The sequence below is a fragment of the Atractosteus spatula genome, chromosome 10, assembly GCF_055471065.1.
Source record: "Atractosteus spatula isolate fAtrSpa1 chromosome 10, fAtrSpa1.hap1, whole genome shotgun sequence".
Lineage (NCBI taxonomy): Eukaryota > Metazoa > Chordata > Actinopteri > Semionotiformes > Lepisosteidae > Atractosteus > Atractosteus spatula.
The window spans coordinates 12787007-12798300 of record NC_142715.1 but is presented as its reverse complement, the minus strand read 5'-3'; the positions used below and the strand labels follow the sequence as shown (position 1 = coordinate 12798300).

Here is an 11294-nt window from a genome sequence, read left to right as displayed (position 1 = left end):
CGCGTGTTCCGTACTCTGTCTGACAGCGAGTTTAACACACTGTCCTCGGAAATTAGAAACTAATTGAACAATAAATTAATCTGAGCAAATTTTACACGTGTGGGTGATTTAATTCTGTCGAAATTGCGTGGAACTCCTCCGCTGAGGTCAGATACACACGGGAAAGTGTGCAGGTGGCTTCACGGAGTCCCGCCTCAGACTGGAAGCAGGTTCTAATTAGACGCTGAAACAATATGGGTCTCTGTGTGTAACTGATTGTGTTGATTGAGCGGTAGTGTGACCAGGTGTGTGGTAGCAGGTCCTGCCAGTATAAAAACCTAGTCACAGCGTTCACACTTTATGCTCTTTTGCTTCAACATAGTTTGGTGGTTTACTTATCTTACTCCTGTAGCAATTTAGCGGGACGTTAATTTGGCGATGCGCTCGTTTCTCTTTATGCTGTGCCTGTGCGCAGCGGCCGGGCTCCCCGCACTGATCTCCGCCGGGCCAGCTGGCTGGGACTCTCGGGCATTAGCGCTCCAGGCCGACTTCCCGGCTCTCGAAGACGCAGCCCAGTCGGAGGACTTGAACCTGGCAGATGCGCCCTCCGAAGACCTGTCTGCAAGCGAGAACGACTCGCAGCCCTTGGCTCCCGACTTCCGCCGTCTTCCCGTGTCCAGAGACGCGTACTCGCCCTACTTCGACAAGGAGAAGATGAAGCCCGAAGCCGGCAGCCGGCCCTTACCCGCCTACATCAAGAGCGTCCTGTTTCCTCCCCAGCGAGGGCGGCAGCCGGCTCGCCCGGCTATCGGGGGCACCCGAGGAGTGGCTGTGTGGTGCGACTCCAGCAGGATGTACGTGAGGGTCAGTCGGCTCCTGTTCGGCTTCAGCTGTCGGCCATCGGAGGTGACCTTGGGCAACTGCAGCGTCAGCCGAACCACACGCCGTTACTTCTACTTCATCTACGGGCTTCATGAGTGTGGCACCGAGCGATCAGTAAGCGGGGCTTCATCTACAGGCAGTGTATCGATGTGAGCTGTAGGGCTAGTGTCAGGGTTGCCTTTCCTGGGAATATCCCTTCCTCTGTAACCCTGCAGGTTGTCCAGGGCCGCCTGATGTACTCCAACACTCTCCGCTATGCCCCGCCCTCCTCCAGTGCACCTGTGCATCGCTTCATTCCCTTCTCTGTGCCCGTCAAGTGCTCCTACAACAGGTAGGCAGGGCTCTGCTGCTGCTGAGAAGCCACTGGGGAAAGTGTCCAGAAGCCCCTCATCCCCCCCCCCCCCCCTCTGTCCTGCAGGTTCCACTACTCCTACAAGGTTGGCTATGTCCCCACGTGGGCCAGGAGAAGGACCTTCTTCAAGGACCTGAAGAACAAGCACAGCTTTGTCCTGCTCACCACCAACTGTAAGCTCCTTGAGTGAGTGGCTCCTCCTGCCTGCAGGGGGTGCTGTGTGCAGGTGTAATGCTGCCTCTCTCTCCAGCCCGCTGGGTCCGGCTCTCTCCTAAGGATGAGTACTTCCTGGGTCAGCCCATGTACTTCCAGGCCACTGCCTACTTTGCCACAGTGGAGCAGAGGCTGTACATCCACTCGTGTTACGTAACGGAGAAACCAGACCAGCACTCACAGCCCCGTTTCCCCGTGATCGACAACTTGGGGTACGGCCCCTACTGGGAGTGGAGGTGGGCAGGAGCCCCGAGAGCCTGCAGGGGTTCATCTTTGTCCTTGTCCCCAGGTGCATGGTGGACAGCAAGGCAGATGGCTGCCTGTCCAGGTTTGTCCCCTCCAAGCAGAAGGATGTGCTCCGCTTCACAATTGATGCCTTCCTCTTCCAGAAGAAGCTGTCCAGGAAGGTACTGCTCTCAAAGGCTGCTCAGCCTTCTTGCTCTACTGATCCATGGTCTGCTTTCACATCCATGATCTAGATGTGAACCGGACTGTGGCAGCTGTAGTGCCTAGAGCTGCCAGCTTGACTTCACAGATGGCAGAAGGTCCTTCTCTGTCCCTCTATTGGCCTTGATCCCTTAATGCTGTGACCTTCCCTCTTGCAGCATGAAGTGACTGAGCTGTACATGCACTGTGTCATGGCTGTGGCTCCTGCTAAAGCAACACCAGGGACCAAGTCCTGCACCTACAACAGGGAGGCGAAGAGGTACTTCTGCAAGGAGCCTGCTGAGGGTGCTCTGGGACATGCCAGGTGGAGGCCTCACCTGTCCTCCTCTCTTTCAGGTGGGAGGAGCTGTATGGTGACCATGAGGTCTGTGCCTGCTGTGAGTCCAGGTGTGCTGGCAGCCGGAATGAAGGTGGGTCTGGTTCTCTATCCCTGGTGGATGCATCTCTGCCCAAGAGACAACCATGCTTGGACAACTGAGGAATGATCCCATGCTGGACAGAGGGACTGTTTAGATGAGTAGCATCACTGTGGGTTTCTGGGTATAGCAGATCCCTCACTCCTGGGTGCTGCTTGTCCACAGGTACCAGGAGCCTGGTGACCAGCAGTCGGGTGGCTGTGGCACCAGTAGAGGGTCCTCTGGATGTGGGAGCTGACTGGACTGAGGATGAGGAGGGAGACCCTCAGAGCTCCAGTGAGGATGTGGAGGGAGCAGAGGACTTTGGAGATGTTGGCCAGTGGACAGGTAGGGTCTGGCAGGAGGAGCTCCTGTAGGGGTGGGTGTCCTGCAGTTCAGCTGGATTGTTCTTCTTTTTCCTCCCCCAGGTGCCTGAATGAAGGCTCCAGCCTGGCCCTTGTGACTTTCCTGCCTCCACTTGCCTTGTAATGGCAACATCTCAATAAAGCTGTGAAAGACCCTTCTGCCTCCCCTTGTTTCTTTATGGTTTATAGGTTTGAAATGGAGTGGAGAAATTCAAGGGAAGTGAGACCCATTAATTGAAATATTTGTGAGGGTTCCCCTTTCAAGAATACTTCCCATATGTGGTATGAAGAAAAGCAGAAGCAGAGTGGTAAAGAATGGAACCAGTTCAGTAAAGCTCTTCTACAGAACAAGGTGTTGAGTCTGGATTTGAAGGAGTTTAGGGAAGGTGACTCTGGTATCCTTGGACATAGAGTTCTAGAGCTTGGGGGCATAACAGGAGAAGGCCCTGTCACCCATACAGTGAAGACAGGCTTGGGGGACAGTTAGGAGAGCAGAATTAGAAGAGCGAAGGTGGGGAGTAGGGTGATAATAGATCAAACTGCTACTGAGATGCCAAGCCATGCAGAGCCTTATAGGTGAGCATGAGGATTTTCAAGTCTACCTGAAATTTGACTGGAAGCCAGTGCAAGGACTTCAGGATAGAAGTAATGTGATCACTTGCACTAGAGCTGGTCAGGATTCTAGCTGCTGAATTGTGGACATACTGCTGTTTGTTCAAAGTAGTTATAGATACCCCAGCAAGTAGAGCATTACAGTAGTCAACTTGAGAGAACACAAATGTTCTCTCAAGAACATTTGAAAAGTTGATTAGCTTTTCAGCCCCAGTTAGTGATAACATAGGGCGTAGTCCAGTGATATTTCTGAGGTGGAAAAAAAGATGTTTGACAATATGCTGCACAGATGGGTTGAATCTTAATCCAGAATCGAATATCACCCCAAGGTTTTTCAATTTAGACTGAAGATCAAGTACAGAACCATCTACAGATAGGGTTACAGGATTGTTTTTTATGAAGTTGATGGGGGGTGCATGACTTCAGTCTTGTCGCAGTTAAGATAAAGGAAATTGAGTCATCCAAGTTTGTCAGATATGCAATTAAATAGAACAGAGACAGCCACATCAGTGTCAGGTTTGGTATGGATGTATATTTGAGTATCATCAGTATAGAAATGATAGCTGAGGCCTTGTGATCTTAAAATCTGACCAAGTGGAAACATGTAAATGCTGAAGAGCAAGGGGCCCAGTATTGAGCCCTGAGGAACACCAGACTTAACGAGACCAATTTCAGACCTGTACCCATTAAGAGAGACAAAGTGACAGCGATCAGTGAGGTAAGACTTGAACCATTTGAGAGCAGTGTCAGAAACTCCAAACAGTCTCAAGACAAGAAAGTTGTCATGGTCAACAGTGTCAAATGCAGCACTGAGATCAAAAAGGATGAGTATAGAAAGAAAACCAGAATCAGCAGCTATTAGCAGATCATTAGGGACTTTGACAAGGGCAGTTCCTGTGCTGTGAAGTTGATGGAAGCCAGATTGGAGGGGTTTGAAAAGGTTATTTGTCATGAGGTGGTTATGCAACTAAAATGTGACAGCATGTTCTACAATTTATGCAAGAAAGGGTTTCAGCTGTGAAACCTTCTTCAGGTTTGTTTTCTCTCTTCTCTTTTCAGCATGAAATAAACCTACAGTATTACTTGTTCCTTTGCAGATATGCATGCTGACGTAGCTACCCTCCTGAATATATTAAACATTTCATCTATATGATTAACACAATGTTCTCCTGAATAACTACTCGAAAGAAGCCGCAGCTCAGGTGTTAGAGAGATTTGAAATTGGTTCAGTGGATTTAGTGTCCAGACTGTGAACTGACAGTTGACACAGGTCTTTTATAGAACCGTTTTGATTTTCTCTACTTTGTCCCCGTGACGTCATTGTCCTGCTCGCTGCCAAGCCTGACACACGGTACCATCTGGTTTCTGTCTCTTGGCGCCCACCCTGCGGTCCATGTGGGTCCTCATGGCCCAGTATTATGACAGGGACACTAAACTGTAAACAGGTGCCGTCCGTCGGCTGAGAAGTAAAACTGAGGTCCTGACTCTCTCTGGCCTTTAAAAATCCCAGGTCGTCTCTTGAAAGAGTAGGGGTGTAACCCCGGCATCCTGGCCCAGTTTCCCATTGGTCCTTTCCAGTCATGGCCTCCTAATAATCCCCATCTATGAATTGGCTTCATCACTCTGCTCTCCTCCCCACTGATAGCTGATGTGTGGTAAGCGTTCCGGCGCACTAAGGCTGCCATTGCATCATCCAGGTGGGGCTACACATTGGTGGTGGTGGAGGGGAGTCCCCATTACCTGTAAAGCACTTTGAGTGGAGTGTCCAGAAAAGCACTATATAAGTGTAAGCGATAATAATAATTATTATTATGTAAATTGCAATAAAAATATAATATTTGATTCAAAATCGATTAATGTAAAAACTGATAAAGCTAATGCTTTTTTCAGGGCTATATCTACTTTTTAAAAAAAAGAGAAGTCTGTCGCGATTGTGAAATTTGGAGAAGATGCACCAGCGGGTGCCTTCACATCTCCAGCTTCAGTCTCGCCTCTAGCTGCGAGAAGGTTAAAAGCACACAAGTGATCTGTAGACGATGTTCGGGGAAGAGATAATTCTGTTTTCAGCACAGGGAGTGAGAATGAGCTCAGTCCGGGTCCAAGCAGAATCCATTCTGGTTTGGTTACTGTTAGACTGTGCGTCTGAGGCTCTTTGGATCGCAATGTGAAAAAAAACAATTCCTCACATCGAGAGGAAGGGAAGATATCATGTTTAAAAAATCAGAACCGAAGACTTGGATCCGGGGCCTCATACTTATCAAATTATTAAAATAATAGTTATTAAAATATCAGATTGTGTTTCTGCAACATTTCGTGCACAGTACGCCATTTTTATCTAAAAATAAAACTACAGCCACAACAAGGGCTTTACACGCAGTCTGGGGTATTTTCCCCTTTTATATTTTTGCCACTTTATATCGAACCTGTTATACTCCCAGAAGTGCACAGTAGCTTGTACTTAATAAAAATGTACAATTCACCACTGGTATAAACAGATGTGTGCCGTGTTTGCCTTTGTAAGCATTTGTTTAAAAAATAAGTCCACAATACAATAAAAACACAGAAAGCACAAAGTTAATAACATAACGATACAAAATCAATACCAAATCATAAAGCCAATTAAGTAGCTATCCTTTGAAAACAGAGAACACCTTTATATCTACAAAAAACTTGACATTTGCATTACAAAATGTAATTTTGAATTACAAAGCAGACAGAGTAGTCCCTTAATTCATAGATCAGATCTTTGCCAAAACAAGACAATCAGACGGGAGCTGAATTCGGAACAGGAGCCTCTGCTTCGTCGTTTATTGAGCTTTTGATCAACGGCTGAATTAAACAGATTCACTATTTTAACTCTTTGATTAAAATACACAAAAGGCACCTTCCTTCAAGCTAGAGTCGAACCAACAACCTAAGGATTCCCAAGTGTTCCCATTACAGTTCCCCACTCTACCAACTGAGCTACCGAAGGGATATCAGGAGCTTCTCTCTGGCACATACTGCCCAATGTAGTGAAATGTTCCGGATGAGTAAAATCCCAGATCGACATTGTTTCCAACTCATTTCCTTAGTATTTTTTACCTTGAATTTAAGCCACGAACCAGGATTCTACTGTATAAACTTCCGGGGATATTAAAACATGTTTGATGGGGCATCAATCATTCCAGGCGGAAATGTACTCCTTTTTTTGGGGGGGGAGGAAATGAGGAACAAAACTAAATGTCATTCTGTGTTTCTTAGAAGCATTATCACAGCTAATGCATGTAATGCCTTTAGTATGTGAAGGTGAGAGTTCAGTTATGCCAGGGAGTAAAGAGAACTGAAATTTAGAAAATTCATATTTAAATAGATTGCAAATCTTCAAAGTGTTCTGTCACTGCAAAATTATTACAGGGGTCTACTAGCTGCCAGACGTGCTTGTTTTGGGACTATTTCCAATAAGTATCCCATTGTTGTGCTAATTAGAACCACAACAATGCTCCTGAGTCCTGAGCACCTGAGCTGGGCTCTGATTTTGTTCAGCACGACTTCTTGTTGCAGTTGAGCTCAGAGCTAGAGATGATCTCCATATTCTACCGCAATAACTAGTCTGAAACTTAATAAACAGTACACAGTTTTTAACTGAAGTCAGGTTGTTAAAAAATTAAACCAGCACCCTGTCACCGAAACGTACCCCGGTCTTCCGCGCGACAAGCGGGGGTACTCAACACTGTACTAACAAGGAACGCTTGTCCGCCGTTGAGCATGAGTTCTGATTACTGTCAGCAGACATTTTTTAATTTCCAATGACTTTTTCTTCTGCTCTCAGCTTTTTAACGGTCATAAATGCTCAAGAAGTAATTCATTTGAGTTTGAAGTCTGTCTCTGTTACCTTCGGTCCTGATAAAGAAAAGCCGTGCGTGGGAGACTCCCTCTCTGAAGAAGTTTGCCGTCAGCCTGCAAGAGAAGAGAGCCAACATTCACCGAAACAACCACTAAGACAATTAACATTAAACACGTGAAATGCGAGATGTTGTGGAAATGTTTTTTACTTAGAGATTCTGTCGTTTCTACTCTAACGAGAGAGGCTCTTTGTCGGAAGTAAGATTTGAACGAACGTCTCCAGGGGAAACTGCGACCTTAACGCAACGCCTTAGACCACCAGCCATCCTGTCTGTGGTTCTTTCATTGTATTATATGTTTTATTTATTTCTACTTGTTGATAGTGGAGGGGAGTGAAATCATGTAATTTGGGAAATGTCTTTTTTCATGGGGAAAACTAGTCTGAACAAATGTTCAAAAGTTAAGAGCAGCGCTCAATAAAAACCATCAGAAGCCGAAAGCGCTACTTATGTGGATCAGTATATTCTGATGCCGGTGCTTCTGCAGAAGAAATAAGAAAAACTGAACTTCCGCGGTGTTGCCATTACGGCCACTCTGGCTGCAGCTGCTTTAAGATCTACTCAGCGGGCACAGAAAGTTGAAGGAGGTCAGACTGGTTTGCGCTGTCTAAATAACAGTGTGCGAATTTAGACTTATTTAAATAAGATTGTTTACAATGTAATACAAGCTCCAAAAACGTTAATACTGCACTGACTGCTATTTGAAACGCCTTCAAAAAATGACGCGTAATAGAGATTGATGCAGCTGGCTTTTATGCTTCACAATATATTGCAATCAGGAAAATAAACCAATTAGAAATATGCAATACAACGTCTTTCAGTTCGGCTATTCTTATTTCTTCTGCAGAACAACTGGTATGGGAATGTACTGATCCGCATAAGTAGCGCTTTAGGTTTCTGATCGTTTTTATTGAGCGCTGCTCTAAACTGCTGCTTTACATTTGCTTGTGCTGGTTTTCCACATGAAAAAAAATAGATTTCCCTAATTACATGATTTCACTTTTTTTCTCATCAACGAGTAGAAAGAAATAAAACATATAATTCAATATAAACACCACAGGCAAGTTGGCTGGGGGTCTAAGGCGTTGCGTTCAGGTCACAGTTTCCCCTCTGGTTTTTTGTTCGAATCCCACTTCTGAAAAAGAGGTTTTCTCGTTTTTCTCTGTGAAAAGCCAATCAAGTTCTTAACAAATTTCATATATTAGATTTCCGCAATACGTTTTGGCTTTAACAGGAAACTGTGCGCTTCCACAGAAAGAGTAACAAGAAGAGACGTTTTCATGTTACTTGTAGACCTAGATAAAGGAACATGGCGGTGAATGAAAAAGGCACAGACGGGGTTCGGACCCGCGATCTTCGGTTTACGAGACCGACGCCTTACCACTTGGCCACCGTGCCGTCGCGGGGAGTGGGTCAGCTTACTCTATCTTGAATCAATGCTAGTAATTTTACTGTTGTAATAGAGGAACAAGAGGCGCAGTCGGTAGAACTTGCGACCTTTAAGTTCAAAATCGTCGATTCATGGGTTGTTTGTGTCCTTTCTGATCCCTCTAATCTTTTAGTTGGACAGTGCAAACAGGACGTGATAGGGTACAGTGACTCCCAATGTCATATGAGCTTTGTGTAATTTAGCCTTCTTAACGCTATGGGGCTCGATTCAGATATCGCTGTGAAAGCAAGGGACGAGCAAAGGTTTTTTCTAAATTGAGGGTGATCTGCTCCCGAGTAATTATAAACACCTGAGCGTTTACTGTTTACTGTTGTGTTACTGTGATAAAGGAACACCGCACTTTATCAAAATACTGCTGCTTCCTAATTTTACATAATGGTATTTAGACCGGGGAGAGTGACTGCATTCCAAGAGGCTAAAAGTTGATTTCACAAAGCCCCCATTTAATAAAATACATTAGAAACCGCAAGGAAAACAGTATGTTTTAATAAGTCTTCTCCTGGTTTTATATTATTATAGTCTTTCACATTTGAATGCATACCTTACCGTAAATCTTTCCTAGATTACAGGCAACGCAAACAGTTCTTAATGCACAAAGTCTATTTATAGTTGACTTTCTGCTAATCACCTCTAATAGTTCATGAATCTTCCTCCCCATCATGTGCCTGCTAACCGGTTTCTCCTTTTTCCTTCTCCTGTCATTGTCAGCGAGCACATCAAGATGGGAAAAATGTAACAGGGAAAAAAGAGTAGTTGGTAGGAGTGGGATTTGAACCCACACCTCCATCTGGAGACAAGAATACTCATGAGAGCTAGAAAAACACAAGTCTTCGATCATGGTGCTTTAGAACACGCAACCATCCTGACAAGTGAGGGATGGAGAGAGGTGTATTGAATACACCAGTAGTTCACTAACCTGAGTTGCTTTGCTGGAGAAGTGCCAAGTTACCTGTTGTAAACAGATCGCGGAAATCTACAGATCGATTCAGAGTGTACTTTCCAACCTTTGAGTAATATTTTCCAGAGCTAGGGCGCAATTGTCTTCACAATCTTGAGTATCTCAAAAGCAATGATGTCTGTGTAAAACAGATTTTATTTTCGGGAACCAACGTATTGCATATTTCTAATTGATTTGTGTTCATGATTGTAATGTATAGTGGAGCATAAAAAACATCTGCAAAAATATCTATTACGCGTCTTTAATGATGGCAATTCACATAGTAGCGAGAGCGAGGATCAAACCCCCCTCATGGCGATAGTTGCCTCACGCTCTGAACAACCAAGTCCTGCTTATTCCCGCTGTGGGTCGCGGATGGTGTGTTTTGGTATTTACTCGCAATTACGGAGGATACATTGGACTGCATTCACCTGATAACATACCGTGATCTCTAGTACCTAATGAGCTTTGATAATTCAGCTTGCTTATCGGTTTGGGCTCAATTCAAAAGTTGCAGTGAAAGCAGGAGCTGAGCAGGATTCTGTTTAAATGGAGCCAGATCTGCTCACGAGCGGGGAAACACTTCAGCGTTTACTAATTGAAGACCACAATCCGCTAAAACACCCCTGTTTCTTAGACTAAAAAAAGCTAAAAGCATTTTTGAACATGGGTTATATTGTAAATACTGTTATTAAAAAGCTTATTCGCATACTTTCGGTTACTTAGACGGTGCAAAACAGGCTGCCATTATAAAACTTTCTGTGCCAGTTTTGACCAAGGAGAAAGTATTTCTGATGGAACGCTATGCGAAAAGATTTAATAAGCTTTACCCCTGCCAATGATTCAGCATGAAGAAGTAAAAGTTTCAAAGGGAAAAGCAGCTCGCTAACACAGCCAATATTAAATGTACTTGCCGGCACACTATCACGTGCATTGGCTCAGAAGTGATCTCAGCAGACAATGTTTCCAAAGTAAAGCTGAAAGTGCTAAAGAGCATTTCTGTTGAGAAAACAAACAAAAAAAATCTGCCTTGATGTTAAGCTTAGAGAGCCTGTCTTTTAGAAGTTCTATCTCTAAACACCTTGTGCAGCCTCCCGACAGACTAACAAATATTTTTTTTGAGAAATGGGCTCACACACTGGAAGACAATAACGTTTATCTACATTCGAGTATGTGAATAACAGTTTAACCGAAAAAGCTTGCAATTGTGATTTTGTTAAAATTCAATAAATCGTCTATCAACAGTTAGAAATTATTAAGAAAGTATGAAATTGTTTTATTTAATAAACTTTAAGACAATGAAGAGAGTTTACAGGTCAGATCCTTTGCTTTTGTTCTTTCAACTTAAGCGTTCAGGATCCAAGCCCATGTGCGGATGGCTGTATTTCTTGAATAACTTGTAATCATCAAAAGTCGTTGTTTAGTCCTTCAGTTCTTTCTCGAGTTGTACCATGGATATTTTATACGATCGATATTTTTCATGATCATTTGCATTTTCCTTTTCAAACGGAAAAAGCTCAAAGTGTCCTTATAGCTGTGCTCCACATCTACACGAGAGCGCTTGTAAGAGTACAGGACACGCAATGAGGAGTTTGTGCAGCTTTCAGCTTAGTGCGGAGTCCAGAGGGAGGACTCGCTCGCTGAATGATCTCTCAAGAGATTCAACGGGTGTTTTCTGCAAAAGCCATGACAAGTGTGAAGAACAGAACTAAATGTTTTGGAGTTACATTTAAAATAGGAGAGAACACTGTAGTGGGTCTAAATTTAATTGTGTAAAC

The 11294-nt window shown here is 44.4% G+C and overlaps 1 protein-coding gene and 1 non-coding gene across 2 annotated transcripts; one reads left to right on the top strand and one right to left on the bottom strand.

The window, feature by feature from the left end:
- Window positions 1-417: 417 nt before the first annotated feature.
- LOC148825198 (zona pellucida sperm-binding protein 3-like) lies at window positions 418-2645 on the top strand. Its single transcript, XM_088926458.1, has 8 exons — window positions 418-975; window positions 1077-1192; window positions 1280-1386; window positions 1464-1638; window positions 1716-1833; window positions 2032-2132; window positions 2210-2283; window positions 2455-2645. Exons 1-8 carry the CDS (start codon window positions 418-420, stop codon window positions 2643-2645), a joined length of 1440 nt encoding a protein of 479 aa, XP_088782584.1.
- Window positions 2646-8455: 5810 nt separating this feature from the next.
- On the bottom strand, window positions 8456-8527 carry trnat-cgu (transfer RNA threonine (anticodon CGU)). Its single transcript has one exon. It is a non-coding gene; the product is annotated as a tRNA-Thr (tRNA).
- Window positions 8528-11294: the final 2767 nt, after the last annotated feature.